This window comes from Ursus americanus, chromosome 2 (assembly GCF_024610735.1).
Source record: "Ursus americanus isolate L20-20 chromosome 2, mUrsAme1.1.p, whole genome shotgun sequence".
Lineage (NCBI taxonomy): Eukaryota > Metazoa > Chordata > Mammalia > Carnivora > Ursidae > Ursus > Ursus americanus.
Window position 1 is genome coordinate 18,003,381 of NC_142128.1, and position 18,769 is coordinate 18,022,149.

At 51.4% G+C, this 18,769-nt stretch overlaps 1 protein-coding gene across 6 annotated transcripts in view; it reads right to left on the minus strand.

The window, feature by feature from the left end:
* Nucleotides 1–18,769, minus strand: part of KATNIP (katanin interacting protein) — a 183,259-nt gene that overhangs the window by 122,200 nt on the left and 42,290 nt on the right. For 5 of the 6 annotated variants that reach the window (XM_087869345.1, XM_087869348.1, XM_045775225.2 and 2 more), the window contains 3 exons: nucleotides 13,013–13,089; nucleotides 5,207–5,376; nucleotides 3,372–3,469 (listed from right to left, as the gene is read on the minus strand). In XM_087869345.1, the coding sequence (XP_087725471.1) occupies nucleotides 3,372–3,469; nucleotides 5,207–5,376; nucleotides 13,013–13,074 (330 nt within the window). In that variant the 5' untranslated portion in view covers nucleotides 13,075–13,089. Of the gene's footprint in view, nucleotides 1–3,371; nucleotides 3,470–5,206; nucleotides 5,377–13,012; nucleotides 13,090–16,859; nucleotides 16,941–18,769 lie in introns of all 6 variants that reach the window. The other variant, XM_087869341.1, reaches the window with a different exon arrangement.

Sequence of the window (18,769 nt, forward strand, 5' to 3'; positions counted from 1 at the left end):
AAGTGAAGGAACACCCCAGAGTGAAGAGCCCCAAAGTCTCCAGGCAGAGCCGCCCCAGCATCCGCCCCTCACTGACTACAGCAACGGTCGGGCCCATCTACTGACTGCTTCCTCTGTGCTGCACACGGCTTGACATGCTCCAAAGACACTGGCTTGTTCAGTCTTCGTTAACTACCCTACCGGGCAGTTGCCATTATTAACCCCACTTGCAGGTGAGAGAACAGGCCCAGACGTCGAGCCACTTCTCCTGGCCGTGCTACCGGGAAGTGGTGGAGCCAAGGCTTTGCTTGACAGCTGCTGGGTTCCTGAGTCAGTGCCCTCACTCATCTCTCCGGACCTGTCTGTTCCCCTACCGCCTGGTGCTCCTCCCCGAAGCAGCAGACGGCCCTGCTGATGGACCCCCCTCTCCATGACACACATGGAGCATACACTCCCTCCTGGCAGCTCTGGGAGGTTTCATTGATGACAGACACAAAGCTCAGAGAGGTCACACCGCCAGCTCCAGGGCACACAGCTAGGAAATAGTCTGTCTGACTCCAAAGCCCATTCCCATCTCTCCAGGGCCATGGGTTCAAAGGCCCCAGTGAGCCAGGAGGGAAATGGAAAGGTGGGAAGCCACTGGGTGGGAGGGAAACAGCAGCCAGAGCACAATGACAGACAGCAGCTGCCACCCGGCCTCAGCTCTGGGGCTCTAAAGGGAGTGGTGTGGACTGCGGCAAAGAGGAGCACGTGTACCCTGCCTAACGGGCGCCTGCTACTGCGCTCTGCTCATGGCTGCCTCGCAGGGAGGGGAAGCCCAGCATGAAGGCCAGCTTTTCCATTTTTCCAGGCAAGTAGGAATCGAGCTTTTTAAAAATATAGAAAAACTTTTGAATTTAAATGTTAGCGAGTGACTAAGTCTTTTTTAAACCGTGTGAGTCCAAAAAACATTCTCCGGGGGACAAGTTCAGCCCACAGGCCTCAAGCTGCTCACTCGGAAGTCCAGCAGGCCGGTCCTCTGTGCACTTGGACTGGTTGTCACATCTTCCTTGCAGGCGGGGCAGTCCCCCTGCCTTCACGGCCGGGGCTCCCAGGGCAGGAACCGAGCCTTATGTGACTGCTTGTGTCTAACCCCAGAGCCTCACACAGTGCCTGGCCCAGGGTAATAAATGCTTGCTAAATTAAAGTTAAAGGATGATTTCTTTGGGGACACGGCTTTTAGTCCACTCCTTCTAGTCCACTTCTGAATGCTCCCTGGTTTATCCATATCAAGGGGGGGTGGTCCCCAAAACATGGCATGTGGGTAGAGCAGACTCCATGCAGTAGTTGGGGGGGGTGGGCTGAGCCCCCAGGACCCCTCCTACTTTCTTCCTAGGGTGCCTTTGTGGTCAGTAGAGGCCAGAAGGCCAGTGTGTGTTTCCCAGATGCCCTTTGTGCGGGCGTTCTGGAAATGAGCTAGGTACAGCCCATCAGATGGCCTCCTACAAGCAGGGAGAGCAGAAGTGAGGTGCAAAGAAGGGGACGCATGATGGCTGACGCTGTGCTGAGCACAGTGGCCAAGGCAATGGGTTTTCCAGTGTCCCAGCCCAGACGGACGGGCCATGGGCAGCGCTGCTCTAGCAGGCACGGCATCATCTGAGGCCAACGGTTGCGGCGGTGGCCACCTGGCTCCTGGATGACAGCTAAGGCGACGGATCCCTGATGCCGATCCTCCACCCTCCCCGCTGTGTCTTAGGTAGCAGCTTTCCTGGCAGGCTGTGCTGGAAGGCTGGGTGCCATTCTTGGAGGCCCCCTGCTCAGAACCCCCCCCCCCCCGCTTGCCACCCGGAGATCTTGCAAGCACCTGATTCCCTGCATTCTGTTCATCTCTGATTAAAACAGCCTGAGTGGTCTCTACTGTTAGGCACTGACTGACCCCTGACTGATACGGTGCAGAAGGACAATTACAGCCTTCACGGCATTAGGAAGCCAGGAAATTAGCCATGATTAGGCCCTGTGAAGTGTGGGACCACAGGGAGAGGCTGGGAAGGGATGCTAATTAATCTTAGGCCAAGTCTTTTAAATTGCACGGGCTCTGGGGCCAGCCATGAAGTCACAGTCTAAGATGCAAATATGGCTCCTGATAATAGAAGGCACTCAAAACAACCAGAAGGAGGGTCTGAAGTGGGAAGTGGAGAAAGGCCTCCTTAATGAGAAATTAACATTCATTGCTGGGGACAAAAGGAGGCCTCCAGGCTGTGTGCCCTGTAGGCCTTACTCATCTGCACGTGGCAGTCAGCTGGCCAGGAACACCCTTCAGTACATCACAGACCCACAAAGGCAGGGAAGACCAATGGGTATGGGGGGGGTCACAGGTCCAGGGTTCAAACCTCCCTAGTAGCTACGTGACTCTGAGCAAGTCACCTTATCTCTCTGAGCCTCCGTTTCATCAAGGGCACAATGAGGACAGGGATAGTCCTCCAGGGTTATGGCAAAGACGGACCAATAAAGCTTACGGAAGTATCTCCTACAGACCCACACATATGGCACAGTGCAAAAGGTCAGTCCCGATCTGGGTGACTGCAGAATTAAAAAAGGATTACACACCACTGCTTAAGCCTCACCTCGGACCAAGTGAGTCCGAATCTCTGGGGGTGGGGCTCCCCAGGTGATGTGAACACTCAGTGGAGGGCTGAGACCCATTGATCCCAGGCAAGGTGTGAGTAACCGCAAAGTAAGGCCTATATGGGCAAGAAGACCGCGCTTGGAGCAAAGATCCAGGCTTAAGTCTTGCTGCTGCTGTCACTTCTTAGCTGTCGGCCTCGGAAAGCTCACTTAGCTCTTCTAAGCATTCAACCCCTTGGGTTCCTTAACACAGAAGAACATCGGAACTTGCCCTACGGGTCTGCTGTGAGGACAAAGGGGAGGAGTCACGTGGGCGTGTAGCCCACACCTCGTACCTAGTTGGCACTCAAAAATGCAAGCCACTGGCCTCAGCAGTACCCTGAAGTGGCATCTCAGGTCTGTGGGGGGCAGGGGCTTGGTCTTATTCACCCACTGCATCCCTGGCATCAAAGAATGTGCCTGGCACATAGTAGGTGCGCAGAAAAGACAGCTGTCCAAATGAGTCATCACCATGGGGCTGTGAGTCTATGCTGGGGTGACCACACCCCCCATCTGGAGGGGAGGATCATGCCACAGAGTGGGGGCTGGTGGGTCCCCAGGCTCCTCCACTCTCCAGGGGCCAGTACCCCATGCAGAGAGGACACCAGTGTGGGGCCTGGCCAGACCCACCACTGCCCATGGGGATTCCCAATGCTCAGATTCTGTTTCTGTTCCCACAAGAACCCTGCTCCTTATTCTAAAGCATAAGCGGGGGCTGTGTGTCTTGACACGGCCCAGAGTTTCCAAACCTGGTGCCATCCTCGGCGCTGGACTTTGCTGGGGGCTGTCCGTGAATTGCGTCTTAAAGCTTCCTCTGCTTCTCGCAACAGGGTTCTTCGTCCGTAATCTGCACCAGGGATGAGGGAAAGAGACTCAGTGAGATACCGGTGCCAAATTCACACCCAAGAAAGATGCATGACTTCCATCTGAAATGCACACCCATGTGCCCAAAGTCTCGGATGCAAAGAGAGTCACTATAGCCACCTTTGTAGCAGCAGGGCATTGGAAAACAGGCCAAATGCCCAGGAGAAAGGGAATGGGGAGTAAGTCACCACTGAATGGGGGCAGGTCTACATACAAAAGAAACAGTCTCCGAGATATGGAAGCAGGGTATACATGGTGTGTGCTACAGGCCAGCATTTGAGTAAAAGAGGAGAGAAGGGAGGGATATTTGATGAATGAGTTAAGATACTGCTGGTGGCCTAAGTACAGAGACTCCTGCTAACTGGATCTCCTTGAAACCTGGACCAGAAAAGGCCTGCTTCTCCCAACTAGCAGCAGGTTGCCCTGACTCCTCCTCCCCGAGAGCTAGGAGAATCATCCCATTTCCCTTGTTGCCCTGGCAGCTAGGATGCTTATGGTAAACTCTAAGCTGAATGGCAGTGGCTCTCCTAGGGGAAGGTTTTGGGACATCACTTTCTCCTTTTATCTCCTCATTGTTTTGACTTTTGCTATCTATTATGGCTTGGGATACTTCCCGTACCAGTGAGGCAATGACTCAGAACGACATGAATCAAGATTATTGTGTGACAGGCATTTTACATTTCTTATGTCATTTAATCTTCCTGGCAAGCCTGCAAGGGAGGCTTAATTATTTCCATCTCATAGAAGAGGAAACTGAGGGTCAGAGAGGAGCCGATTGCCAGAGGTCTCAAAGCTAGAGAGTGGCAGAAACCCAGCTCTGTCTCGTTCCAAATGTTCTTCCTGTAACTTGGTAGCAGGCCGGGTCCTAAGACAAAGCAGTCAGCCTTCAAGGGCACTCTGGTGCCCTAGGGATGGGTGCCCTTGTCAGTCCCATTTGACAGATGAGGACACAAAGGCCCGGAGAGACAAAGTAACCTGGCCAAACTGGGACCGGATCCCATGGGCTCTGCCATTTCATTCACTTTCCCGCCAGGTTGTTTTTGGTGCCCGTACTGGGCCAGCTGCTGGGTGAGGTGCTCCTCTTCCAACTTCAGACTCTCTGAGCTTTTAGTACAGGACACATGGGATCGGTTTAAAGTCTGTGGAGTATGGATTAACTACATTTAGCATGAACCATGGAGTCAAATATCACACGGGGCTGGGTACTGAAGTGAAGACAGATCCAGTGAAAATCGGGTATAATTTAAATTATTCTAGACACTCCCTTCAATTACTGGCACCGCGAAATGGAAAAGCCAGGAATTTACTGCTCTGGCCACCTTTGCCCTAGGGTAATGGAGGCCAAGGCCAAGTTTTAAAAGGAATAAAAAGGGATTTCTCTCTCTTTCTCACACTCCTGCTCTCTCTCTCTCTTTTTAGAGAGAAAGAAAGAAAGTGCATGTGCATGCAAGCAGGGGGAGGGGCAGAGGGAGAAAGAGAATCTCAAGCAGGCACCATGCCCAGCGCAGAGCCCGACGCAGGGCTCGATCTCATGACTCTGAGACCATGACCTGAGTTGAAATCCCAAGTCGGCTGCTTAACCCACGGAGCCACCCAGGCGCCCCCTGCTCTCTTTCTGGCAAAGTGGGCAGAGTTAACTTGAACGGGTTAACTAGTTATTTGCTGGTAAGTTTAGGGGCATGGGATGTGTCTCCACTGGGCCCAGGTGACCCGTGCTCACCGTGTGTCCCCTCGGCGTGTGATGCACTCCTGGTGAAGTCGGAGTGGACAGCTTTGCGAGGGGACGTCTTCAGCTCCGAATTGGCCCCGTTGACGTAGACAGAGAAGCCCTGCTCCAAGTGCTCCAGTCTCAGTTGCATGGGGTCCTTGGTTTTCAGATGCTTCAATATCCTGGCAGAGAAACGATCACTTGCTCCTTGTTATGAGCGCCTGGGCCGCCGCCCACCCCCACGCGGGGAGAGAACTGCGCCTCTGACGGGCAAAGCGTCTCTAATCGGAGGCCGGATGGCGGGTGCCCAGCTGTTCATCGACAAACAGCCTGTAAGAGGCCCATTACACACACGGAGAAGCAGCAAGGGGGAGACTGTTTTGGGCCCCGCAGGGGTGTTTCTGCTTTCATTCTGAGGCTCAAATGCACGTTAGCGACGACGCAGGCGCATGTCGTCCTCGCCCTGCGGTGGCCGAGACAGAAAGCAGGCGAGTGTGAGAGCGGCCACCGCGCAGCCTGGGTTTCCTGGGATGACTCCAATTTCACGCATCTCCACCTTGTGTGGATAGAGGCACCTTCTCCAGGGTATACCAAAACACAGTTCTAAGGGTCTTAGGTTCTAAGCCTTTGCAAGAGATTTCAGAGAACATCTACAAATCAGAAAACATCCTTCGTCAGACCAGGCAGACTGACTTTTTGCTTCAGGAAATAAATGTGTTCTCGAAAGCTTGCCCCTAATATCTCAAATGTCATCATTTTATATTCTGATGCAGTGAAAGCATTATCAAAGTAGGCTTTAGGTCAAGATTAATGATATGATTATCACCTTTTGGCTAAAAGGGTCTTGGCGTGAACACGGCTGGATCTTTAGTTCCAGTTTTCTCAAAAACCCAACCTCACAGCTCAGGCTCGATCCTTTCCCAACTCCTGATATTGTCAGTGCCATCAGCATCCTCGCCAACCCCTCCAGAACCACTTCCATCGGACACCAAACCCTTCAGGGTCTCTACAAACACCTCCGTACACCCCCGCATCAACTAGATTTATCTCGGCACGAGAAGAAATACAGACAACCAACCCGCATGGCAACCAGCGTGCGTGCCCTTTGTGATTAAACACGTTCCTACCAAACTAGCAAGATGCAAATTTTTTAAAATAATAGAAATAGTAACCACATAAAGGGTGTGTACGAGGCGCCAAACTCTGTTCTACCTGTGGAACGGATACAGTAGTTGGTTCTTGCTATTCGCGGTAGGTTTGTTTTATGACATCACCGCAAACACTGAGTCAGTAAATACTGAAACTTATTCCTAGGGGAAAATACAGGATTTGGTTCCTGTGAGCCTCTGCCACAACATTTTCATCAAATGATCAATATATAACCTTGCTGTATGTGTGTTTCTGTTTCGAGGCACCTTATCTGATACACAGTTGAGACACTGACATGGAACTCACAGCCAGCAGCTCTGTAACTCAGGCCTGAGGGAAGTTCATCTAACACATGTTTTTTCCTCCGTAAGAGACATCATTGCCTTCTTACATTTAAGAACACTAAACAGCACTTCAGCACCATGCCTGGGGGCCAGTTTAAACAGCAAAATCACCAAGAAATAGCACAGAAATGTAGAAGACATAGCCCTAAGTATACTGGGAAAAGGCCACTTGTTTATGGGGTAAGAGCTGAAATAAGAAGGTGGAGTATTCCCTTATTCTACCATAGCTGGGAACGTGTATATTGGGCAACCAAATTTTTTTTGCCACTCTGCACAAGTCTTTAAATGACCACAAAAGCACTACAAGTATTTAAAATTTACGAATAAATTTTAGTGAGTAGGTGAATTCATATTTAGGGAACCCGTGAATAATAAGGATTGACTATATTAAGACATTAATCTTTCCCAACGACCCTATGGGGTAATTACTTTCATTATCCCCATGAAATAGATAAGGAGAGACACAGAGAGGTTAAGTAACTGGCCCAAAGTCACACAGCTGGTATGGTGGTAGGGCTAGGGTGCAAACTTAAGCACTCTGGCTCATCTTCACCACAACAATGACGGCCTCCAAAGCTAATAAGCGAGAGGACACTAAACCTGGCAAACTTAGACGTTACTGGTAACTCACAGAACCTTCTCAAAGGTAATATGAAAACAGAGAAAATGCCATATGCTTGGTCTTCCCCCAGTGAGCCCATTCTGGCAAATCACTCTTGACCAGGAACAACAGTCAGTGTTCGGTCATAACAAGACCCTGAAAGCACCCAAAAGTCCAACACCAGGGAAGTGGAACCTGGAATCCCACGAAGCTGAGATCAAAGAGTCTGTCCAAATGTGAGGAATTGCTTGTGATCGGTGGGGGGGAAGGGAGGGGGGCGCAAATAAAAGCGTAACAAAAACGGTACGGGTGTGTGGTTAAGTGCAAAGTTGGAAAAAGGTGTGTTTGTGGACCCAGAGTGGAAGGTGATAAATGTGAAAATCCAATCCGTTGTTGGGGTAGGGTGGTGGCATTACAGGTGATTTCTTTGTTTGTTTTTTAAATGTTTCTTTAGTTGCTGATACATTCATCTTTTCAACAATCGTGGCAGGAACATTTATTCCAGACTTCTTATCTCCTGCTGGCCTTGGAAGCCTGGGAGTTGATGGTTGGGCGGGTAACAGCACAAAACAGAAGGAAAACACAAGTCACTAAGCGACGCTTTCCAAACAGAGCCACAGTTGCACTCTCTAGAACAAACCACCAAAGGCTGCATCGGGCCCTGGGGAGACAGCGCAGGGAGCCCGAGCCCCGGGAGAGCCAGAGAGTGGAAAGTCTGACCACCCCGCCACAGGGTGCCTGCCTCCACCTCCCTCCGGAGGCCGCCCTGTCTCCTGACGCTGCCTGGGTGGTGACGGTGACATCCTGCTCGCTATGCGGGATCTGGGAAGGGCACTCCGTGTGTGCTTCTCTTTAAGCAGAATGATTGATGAAAATGTGCATTTATGAAACTGATAAATGAGGAGATAATTATCCAGACTGTGAAAGGGATCGCTGAAGGAACTCCCCAACTGCAGCTGAGCCGACAGTGATACACACTATGCACGTGGCATCAAAGAAAAGTGGTGTCTGGTTTTTTTTTAATTGATAGACTGCTTTGCATAAAAAGCGGCCCTCAGTGTAGGGGAGTCAGAAAACCCAGACACGGTCCCTGCCCACCTGCTGCCCCATCACATTCTGCTCTGCTCTGGGTTTTGCTGGCTTCAGGGTATGTGGCCCACTGCCTCACACTACGGGAGACTCTCTGTGTGTCTGTCTACTCCCCCTTCCTACCGGGGGCACCTGACCCCTGGATACGGGTCCGTGCTGAGTGTGAGGAACGCTCTCGAGACCTACTTCCGGAACAAGGCACTCAAGGTCTAGCAGGGGAGAGAGGACACGGATACACATCCTAACACAGCTCCCGGGGACCCGGCACTCATCACTGGAGCCTGTCTTAGCCTGTAGCGACCTGTGGGGCCATGTGTACAGAGCCCTTTGGACAAAGAGGAAGCGGGAGTGTGACAGGGGGACATGACTGGGTGGTCGGAGCACGAGCAGGGACCCAGCTGACCAGAGAGCACAGCCAAGCGCGAGGGGCGGGTGGCGAGTCGCTCCTGGGCGTGGCTGTGCCTGGGTGGCTGGCTGAACCACCTTGGCCTCGGAGCGCTGTGGCTGCTGTGTGACCAGGCTAGCCACGTGGCCCCTTGGACCTCGGTCACCCCAGAGGGCAACCAAGGGCTTCTCCAGGGATTACGCCTTCCAGGAATACGCAGATGTCAGCTCAGGGAGAAGGCATGTTTAACATTAATAAGGTGATGATGGTGATGATGTTGACACCTGGGTGTTGTCTCTCTTACTCCCTCACTGGTCCTACTAGTGGCCTGTTTTATAGATGAACTTGCCCAAGGTCACAGAGCCCAGGAAGCAGCCTGGATTTAAATTCTGGTCCCCAAGGCTCCAGAGCCCGTCTCCCAGCCACACCATTCTGCTGTTTCTAGTCTCCTCACTTATCATGCCACAGGGCCTCTGAGCAAGGAGAGTCCAGACAAGGAGCCGTGGCTTCCAGCTGGGGGCTTCCTGGAGGTGGTGGCATCGGAGACCAGGCTTGAAGGATGGAGAGGTGGAGGGCAGCAGTGCAGAGAGCCGGCTGTTCCTCCCAGAATGTTGGTGCTCATGGGCTCTGGGATTCGCCCTTCAGGATGTCAGCAGCCCCCACGCGTGGGGGTGGAGGTCACGCAGTGTGGGGCACGAAGCTCTGTACGGGAAGCTCTACCATTTCCCCAGCTTGTGTGACCTTGGCCAAGTCCCGACACCCCCCAGGCCTGTTCATCTTCTGTAAAATGAGATCAAGGGTGCTTCCGCCTCTTTGGGTTGTCATGAGGATGGAGTGGGATAGCAGGCTCAAGCTCCCGCTCAGACACAGGTCCATGCCAACACCCCGCTGGATGCTGGTTCTCCCTTTCCTTCTCTGCCTGAATTTCCTTTCGGGGCAGTGGGTTCACTTCTCTTGTGGGCATTTTTCCCTATACGTTTCCCTTAAACCACCTTTTCCAAAAAAGAAATAATACCATTGTTGGACTCCTGGATCTGGTCCAGCCTCCAGCATCTCGAGGGATGTATGACGGCCCCTCTCGGCTGTCAGCCCTCCAGCACTTGGCCCAGTCTGGCTGATCTGTTGTTGAGTGAATCTGTCATGCGTGATTACATCTTTCATGAAGGTGAGTGACCAGACTCACTAAGGAGCCTCTGGGGGTTTGTGCAGGGGTAACCTGGGGCTGTCACATCCTCCTCCACCTCCCCTGGTCCTCTCCTGGAGCACATGACCATGTTCTGCTTCTTCGGGCGTAGTTGTAAATAGGTGGCCTTATGCTCACCTGCTGCTGCCCGGGGAGTTCCTCAAGGGCGAGGACCGAGGGGCAGACACCTGTTCATTTTGCCTCACCAGCAGCTCTCCCCCATCTTCCAAACCTAGCCCCTTGGGTCCCCTTTCAGGACCACTCCATTCCTTCTCTTACTCCACATGGTTTGGGTGACACTCATTCCAGCTTAAGGAGGTGGCCAAGGAGTGGCCTGTCAGACCATGCCACCTCACCAGGCACAGGGGGTGATGGGCTCGGGGCTGCGGCCGGGGCCCTCCTCAGAACCGTTGCTGGAACTATCAGGAAGGAAGTGCTCTCTCCTCCTTGAGAGAGGGTGTAAGTGTGGGGCCACCGGTGGCTGCCTTGGCCCCTGTGAAGGAAGTACTGGTCTGGGGTGACTCCGACATGGAGTCAGAGCTGAGTACCTGGATACAACTATGCCTGAAGCCGGGTTTTTTACTTTCATGAGCCAGTAAGTTTCCTTATTGTTTAAAGTCCATTTACCTTGGGTTTCTGTCTGTTCAACCCCAGGAGCACTAACTAATAAAGTCTGTGCCTTCCTCCTCACGATGTTCCCCTTCACACCAGTGGCAGTGCTGAGCACTGAAAAGGCACTCAGCGAAATCCTACTGAGTAAGTAAAAGAATAACATTGCCGGCTTCGGTGGTGGCTATGTTCTGGGCAGGTCGCTCCTGGGAACTGGCTGCAGTGATCGCACACACCCCCTTTCTCAGGTCACAGGGCAACCTCGACATTTCCCTTTGTGCAAACTATACAGCCCAGAGGCTGGTTTTCTACCAGGTCATAGAACTAGATTTCCAATAAACTGTGGTTTATTTCCACAAAACCCCTCTTTGTGAAAGTGGCAACTCTGGAGGGTTTCTCCCCTCCGGATTATTTATGACAATGTCAAACCGAACACCAATCAGAAAGTACAGCCCCGCTCCACCACTTCCTGGCTGGATGACCTTGGACAACGCAGGCTCACTGCTCTGGGTCTTCTTTGTCTGGAAAATGGGTGCAAGGAGTGTAGCTATACCTCACCAGGTTGTGGGAGGATACAATGAAATGATGGGGTGAGGTGTCTGGCATGCGGAAGGCACCCTAGAAAAGGTACCCTTAAAACAACACCCGGTGACAGCTCAGGGGGCCATCCACTTTTCGTGTCTCCATTTGGAAGCGTTTCCAGCTCCACCTTCTGAGTTCCTGTCATCACGCCAGCCCCCTCTTGGTGACAACGCATCCCCCCAATTTTACGGCAACTCGGCTTTGACATATTTTTTAATTGCCTTTGTGCGACAACCTTGTCTCTGGGTATTCTCTCTATGCTATCGGCTGGTCCCCCTTTGACACACCTATTGATCTGCTGATTAATGAGGAGCAATTTGCTCCTAAGGAACTATGACAATGTCCTCCCAGACAAGTCACACGGACATGATTACACGATCACTCAGGTGTTCGGTGGCACCACCCAGCCTGCCAGGAACGGAATAAAAACACCCTGCTCCGTGGCATTAATGATGGTAAAAGCCCATGTTGGGCTAATCAGCACGAGCCTCCAGCTACTGTAGTTGGAGCCGCCTCTGGGGGCGGGGCGGGGGGAGATGAGCACAGGGCAGCCGGGCACAGAGGACACAGCCCGGCGCTTCCAGCTGCTTCTAGAGAGTTTACCTGTTCAGGAATTCGCCACTAGGGGTCGCGCTGCCTCACTGGGGGCATCTGGCGACATGGGCAGGTGTTGTTAGAGATCCTGGGCGTCTTAGGGGAATTTAGTAAAGGGGTCGGTGGGCAGGCATGCTGAACTCCTATAACACCAAGGACTAAACTCGCCCGTGCAACATGCCAGCACGGCCCCACCTGACAAGCTCCAGGAGTCTGGCCAGTCAGATGAGGGCTGAATGCAGATGTGGGATGACAACCACCCCCCACTCCCCCATCCCCGGCTCTCTTGCCTGCAAGACCCCAAACTCATTCCCATTAACACCAAGGCCCAGATTAGGGCCCCATCCTCCCCACTCCTGTAGGTCTGTTTAAGGGGCCTGCAGCATTCTTCCCATTGTTCTGTGTTTTAATCTGACAGCATTACCAACATTTTAAAACTCAGATGATTTTCCAACCCAAATCCAGATTTCCAGTTTCTCCAGCAACTCTGGAGGATAGGGACCCCTGGGTCCAGGCTCCCACAAACAACAACTGGCCTGAGCTGAGCGGCTGGGAAGTGAGAATCCCAGGTGCCCACCGTCTCCACCGAGCTGGCTTCACTCACTGCCAGGCCCCTCCTAGCATCTCAGTTTGCAGACCCAGCTGAACGTGCAACCCAAGGCCTGATGACAAACCACAGCGAACTGAACGTGAACTTCCACAGGCCCCGGGAAGGCAGTGAAGAGGTGATGCCTCTTTCCAGCCAGACCACACTGCTTTGCCCTCGGTCACCAAACATTGCATCAACCGTAGGATTTTTCCAGAGCTAGCACACCAGAGTCAAAATGAGTACCAGCTTAATGTTAAATGACATATTGACCAACTTTAAACACAGATGTGAAACGACTCCACCTTGATCTAATGAGGCATGATTATAGGCTCAGATTTCACGGGACCGTCAGAGCCTGGAAGATCACAGACTGGGCTATTCAGGCGACTAATATGCAGGCCCTGCCAAGTTCGAGCTTTTCCATGACAAAGCCACCTTCTCCCAGAACGGCAGCAGGGAGGCAAGAGGTGGTACTTACATGTGGAATGGTTTGCTACAGCTCAATCAAAGATGCAATTAAATCAGAGAGTGGAGAAACAAGAGCTGGGATTGCAGATAATATTCCCAAGCTCTGGGTGGAGGCTGCCTGCATCCCATTCCTATGTGAAACAGAGCCCGAATGCTGCTTAATAAATCGAAAAACGGTTTTTATTTGGCTAATATGAAGGGCTGCCGTTGAGCAGCTCATCTTACCGGTTCCTCTGCTGGAGCAATATTAAATACTCATCATGTTTCTCATCGAAGTCTGGCACCATGTCCTTAGTGTAACCCTGAAACGAAGAAACAGAGCAGTAGAATATCGGAATGCGGGGAAATTACTGCCAGAGGCAGGAGGCCGAGAGGCAAAGGCTGAGCTTGACGAAGGCCTGGCTCCCTGGGCGCATCGCTCAGGCGACCCAGAGCCCCAGAGATGGTCTGATGGCCCCGTGGGTCTTGAACATACACAATCAACATCTACAGAAAGGACAAGGCTCGTTTCCCGGTCTCGACACTGTTCTGCCCATGCCCCCTATAAGATCAGGGGCTCGGGGCCAAGATTTGAGCTTTACTGTTTTCTCACACTCATTATTTAATTACCTGAATGAGCATAACCAAATGTAACCCAAATCAGTTAAGGAGAGATCTCATTTTTCTCTTGCCACGGCAAGAGAAATGCCTGCTTACTAGAAAACAGTCATTACAAAAATATAACCCAGACAGTGAGAGCTTCTTTAAGAGTAGACACTTGTGGGCTTAGGCCTCCTCTTCAAGCAACAGAATTCTGGATTTCCTTTACAGAATCATTCAGCAACACCCCCCCCCCCTTTTTTTTTTCAGTTCACTGGCTTCCTGAGAGGCCCTTGAAAGCTCCTTTGTTGGCCTCTTGGGTCACATGACCTTGGCCTTGGCCCTGCCAATCAACACAGTGCCTCCCGCAGCCATAGTGATTCACTGGTCTGTGGATGAGCTGTGGCCCAAGTCAGGCCCTTGAAAGTCAGCCCTGGGACTGTGCTGGTCCTCTTGGGGGAAGAGCTGCTCTCTTTCCACTGGGGGGCTAGGCTGATGAGACACAGGCCTGGAACTATCTGAGAATGAGGTCAATAACTGAGACAGCAGGTGCATCGAAAAATGGAGAGAGACTCTTAATGTCATGATTTGATACCCTGGATCCGCTTATGTCTGAAGAAGTATCTGGACAATTTAGTTCTTGCTTTGGAAGTTTCTGCTGAGTCTCTGTCATTTGCAGCCAAAAGAATTATGTCATATATACCATAATCTGACCATTACAGATAACCCAATCAGAATCTTGTATGGCTTTATGGAGGGATAACTACACGTATTTAAAGTGACATATGTATATACCGGTGAAACCCCCATTATAACTTGAAATATATTCCCCCAGATGTTTTCTTTATCATACACACATATATATATATCTATAAAAACACAAACACAGGCATCCTTTTACTTTTTTGAGGGGGAGGGAAAGAGGGAGAAGAAGAGAGAATCTGAAGCAGGCTGCACCCCCAGCGAGGAGCCCAACACGGAGCTCAATCTCACGACCCTGAGATCATGACTTGACCCGAAATCAAGAGATGGACGCTTAACCGACTGAGCCGCCCTGGCACCCCCACGGACATTCTTTTAAATAAAAATAGGACCATATTATAAACAATGCTTTGCAATTTTCTGTTTCTGAAATAACTCTTTTGCCAAGGGATGGATTAAAGAGACAATATAGGCTTGGTTCTGGTCACAAGTTACAGGGATTAAGTTTTAAATGGCAAGTAAGACATTGGCAATAGAAATGCAATTTGTGTGAAAATCCTCACTGCTACCATGGGGAGAAGAGAAAAGACAATTCCCATCATTCTCCTCTTCTCAAAATCCGGCTTTAACACCATTTTCTACCACCTTAGCCACGGGTCACCCATAACCTCCTAGGCCAAATAGAAGAGCTCTTCCCATGTCCATCCTTTTCCACTGCTCTGGGCCGTGGGGGACTGCTGACCCCCATCCGTCCCCAAATTCTCCTCCTTCAGCTTCTGTAGTTTTTAGAGTCTCTCTCTCCTCCTATGCCTTGTCTGACTTCCTTTCCTCCTTGGCCTCAGCTGGGGATGGTCACCATCTCTGTCCATTTCTGGGTCTCTGGGTCTCTCTCCCCGTCTTCTCTTTCCAGTTACAAGGAAAGGGGCTCTCTGGATGGAAACCCAAGGTCGTTCCTGGTCCAGCGCTGACAGCCCAACCCCCTTTCTTGTTCCCCTTCCTGTAGGACTCCTGTTGTTGCCATCTGCTTACCTCTTCCTTGTTACTCTACTTCCCACAACCCACCCACCCCGACATCCTCCTCTCTTTGGGCCCACTTGGGGACAGGATGAAATACTCCCATCTTTTCCCCTGATGTCCCTGAAACCTCTGAGTTTTACGGGGTTTTCCCGCTAGCTCATTTGGCCCAACAATCAGGAAGTGGGGACTCCTACGTACTGTAAGCAAACAAACTAGCAACAGCTGACCCAATCTCTTACTTTCCTGGCTTCCTGAGATGCCCAGAGAGGTGACTTTGTCCTCTCTGGGGCTGAGCCCTGCCTCGCCCTGAATGGGAGAAAAGCACATACAACCTGGGCCCTCCGAGAGCTGCTTGCAGGACACTGGGTGTGGGGAGGATTCTCAGTCCCTTCTAGAATAACATGTGTCTGATGTGGTGCGTTTCCATATACATGATTCTCCTTTGATCTTCGCAACAGCTCTTAAAGTGGTTATTATTACCCCATTTAAGATACAAAGAAACCCATCTCAGTCATCTTCCGGGAACAGGCATCCTACTCCATGGCAATTTACATAACCATTTTGAAGTATCAGAATGACCACTGATATATTATGGTGTGGAATGGACATTCAGTGACATTTTTAGATGAAATACGAGACGACAGAGAGATCTCAGCTCCTGAGGGCTGCCCTGGGCTTGCACCTCAAGCCCTCCGAGAATGCATTTATTTGCCTCTGCCAGGAGGAAGATGTCATCACAAAGACTTGAACGGCACGGGCACACGTCCAGCCAAACTTCTCACCAGCCTCGTGCTTTTCCATGCTTCTCATATGCTAACTATCGTGCACACAGATGGCCGGGGACTGTGGTAAAGTGGAGGTTCTGGCTCAGTAGGACTGGGGAGGGAGGGGTCCACATCTGCATTTCTTTATTTTTTTTTTAAGACTATTTATTTATTTATTTGAGAGAGTGAGCATGCGCCCATGAGCAGGGGGAAGGGGCAGAGAGAGGAGAAGCAGGATCCCCACGGAGCAGGACCTGCGGCCACGGCCACAACCTGAGCCTACGGGGGGAGCTTAACTGACCGAATCACCCAGGTGTGCCCCCCTCCCACATCTGCATTTCTAACAAGCTCCCAGGCAGTACCCATGGGCCACGCTTGGAGTAGCAAGTCCTGAGTCTAGCCCACCTCTAATCAGACAGTCTCTGGAATTGAGCTGGGGAGGACATGAGCTTTGAGACCAGGCCTGGCTCCAAGTAGCAACACTGCCATTAGTTTACTCTGTTTGGAAGTCATAACAGTACCTGTCTGGTTGGATTTTTCTTTCCTGCATAGGGTTAAATGCAGACTGGAAGAAGTAACATGGAAAGGACTCAGCACAGTACCCAGCACTTAGAAGGTCCTCAGTGACTATTAGGTACATTTATATTTATAAAGTTCCATTATTTACAGAGCACATCTTAGCTCCTCCCCACAGACGCTCATTCCTACCCCTCCGCCTTAATCATTCAATACTCTCTTTTCCAGAATCCACTCCATCTCCTCCAGCTTCCACCCAAATTCTCTCTAGGGCCCAGCTGAGTTCCCAAAGTCTCCACGAAGCCTTCCGTTGCCATTCTCGTCCTACTCCCTTCAGCTCATTCTGAAACCCTGCAATTAGCATTAAATTATATACAATACAATGTGCAATAGTACATAATTAAGCGCTAAGTTGTTAGCATTTAACTATATATGTTGCTCACTAATTATCTGGGGATTCGGAGACTTGGGGGTGAACCCTGAACTCCACTTACCTTTGCTGAGCCTCAGTTGTCCTCGTCTGTAAAAGGGGGGTAATAATACGGTATACCTCACAGGGTGGCTCCAAGGTTCAACTAGGAGCAAAGCAGAAGGGACTTGGGGTCTTTTTCTTTCTTCCCCAGCTGGATTACAAATTCCCGGAGGGCACAACTATGGGGAGGCAGGGGGAAGAGCCTCGGCCTCACCACCATCCAGCTGTAGGATGGTAAGTGCTAAGGCTGGCTAAGCACCAGCTCGGTTCACCCTCACTCCAGCCCTGGTCTGACGCCAGATACAGACTCTACCCAGCATCGCACGCTTCACTTTGCGGAGGCTTTATGTGTCTGGCTAGAAGACAGAGGCATTTACGTTGAAGGCACCCCTCGAAGGTGTGAGAAGCTTGTAAAGGGCCAACGGTAACCTCACTGTCTTGCCTCAAACATGTATCAAGGGCTTACGGTGTGGCTGTCACATATGCATTGAGGGTTTAACAAAAGCTCGGACCCACTGTGTGTATATGCCTGCAGGCTGTACTCAACCACCCGTCAGGGGCCTGCTCCCCACGGTCTTCTTGTGCTTGGGATGAATGTTGTGTATCCAGTCAAGCAAACACGCACTAGCTGGGGGTCCCAAACATTGGGGATGGCCTGCAGGGGGTTCTAGGAACACCCATTCGACTGCATGCACAAGGGTATTCTGGGAAGAACGTCTGTAATTTTCAACAGATTCCCGAAGGCATCTGAGACCCCAAAAAGGAGAGAAATGATCACAATGAAATGTATAAAATGGGATGCCAAAAATTTGAATGAGGGGCCTGGGAAGGCTCCCCAGGGCATGGCCAGGCCCCAATCACCAAGGGAAACCACCAGATACCCCAAACCTGACCACTTCTCCCCACCTCCCCATCACCACCCTGGTTCAGGCCCCCTCACTGGCCTCCCGTTCCTGCCCTCACCCTTGCAGTCTCTTCTCCCTGCTGCAGCTAGAGCGTCCTGAGGAAAGCAAAGCCCAGTCATGTCACTCCTCTGCTCTGGACTCTGACTCAGGGCACTGGGCCTCCACTCACATCTCTGACTCCACTCTTCCCTGCCACCCCAGGACCCCTGACACTCAGCACGCTCCCCCCCAGGGCCCTTGACTCCGCAGTCCTGCATGGCTGTGCTCTTCTCCCAGTAAATACCCAGCTCGCTCACCTCCTTTAAGGCCTGCCTCACATCTTACCTTCCAGGGGAGTCCTCCCTGGCCACCCTACTTAAAATTACAAGCTGTACATCACACCCCTAATTCCCACTTTCCACTAACATACTATCTCCTTTATCTCATTTACTATGCCTTTTATGTATTGATTCCACGGAGGCAGGGACTGGGTCTGTTTTGATCGCTTGTGTATTCCAAGCCCCTAGGACAGCACCTGGCACACGGTGCGCCCTCCCTAAATATGGGTTGAGTGAAGGAATGCATAAGGACACATTTGAGCTGGGAGTTTTAAAGCTGAAACATTTTCTGGGCCACAAGTAAAAGGAAAGACATTCCAGGCAACAAGATCAGTGTGGGCCAAGGTTGGCGGGGGAAGGGGGCTTGAAAAAGCTTGACAAGTCCACGGACAGGCCAGAAGTTGGGGTTGACCAGAGGTGGGGGCGGCGGCTGCATGAGTTAGCTACGGCGAAGGGTCTAAGGAGTTTGGATGTGACTTTATCCCAGATGCCGGCCCCAGAGACAGCACAGAACCTTATCAAGGGCCAGACTATTCATTCTCTTTGGGGGAAAAATGGAATTGGAAAGAAATGCCAAAAATCAGTTATGCTTAAAGGTGCTCGACAGAGTCTATATTTCAGGGATCACATACTCCTCTGAGGCCAGAATATTGGAATTCTCCTAAACAGGGCTGATTTAGCGAGTGCCTGCGTGTGAGCTGCATCTCTAA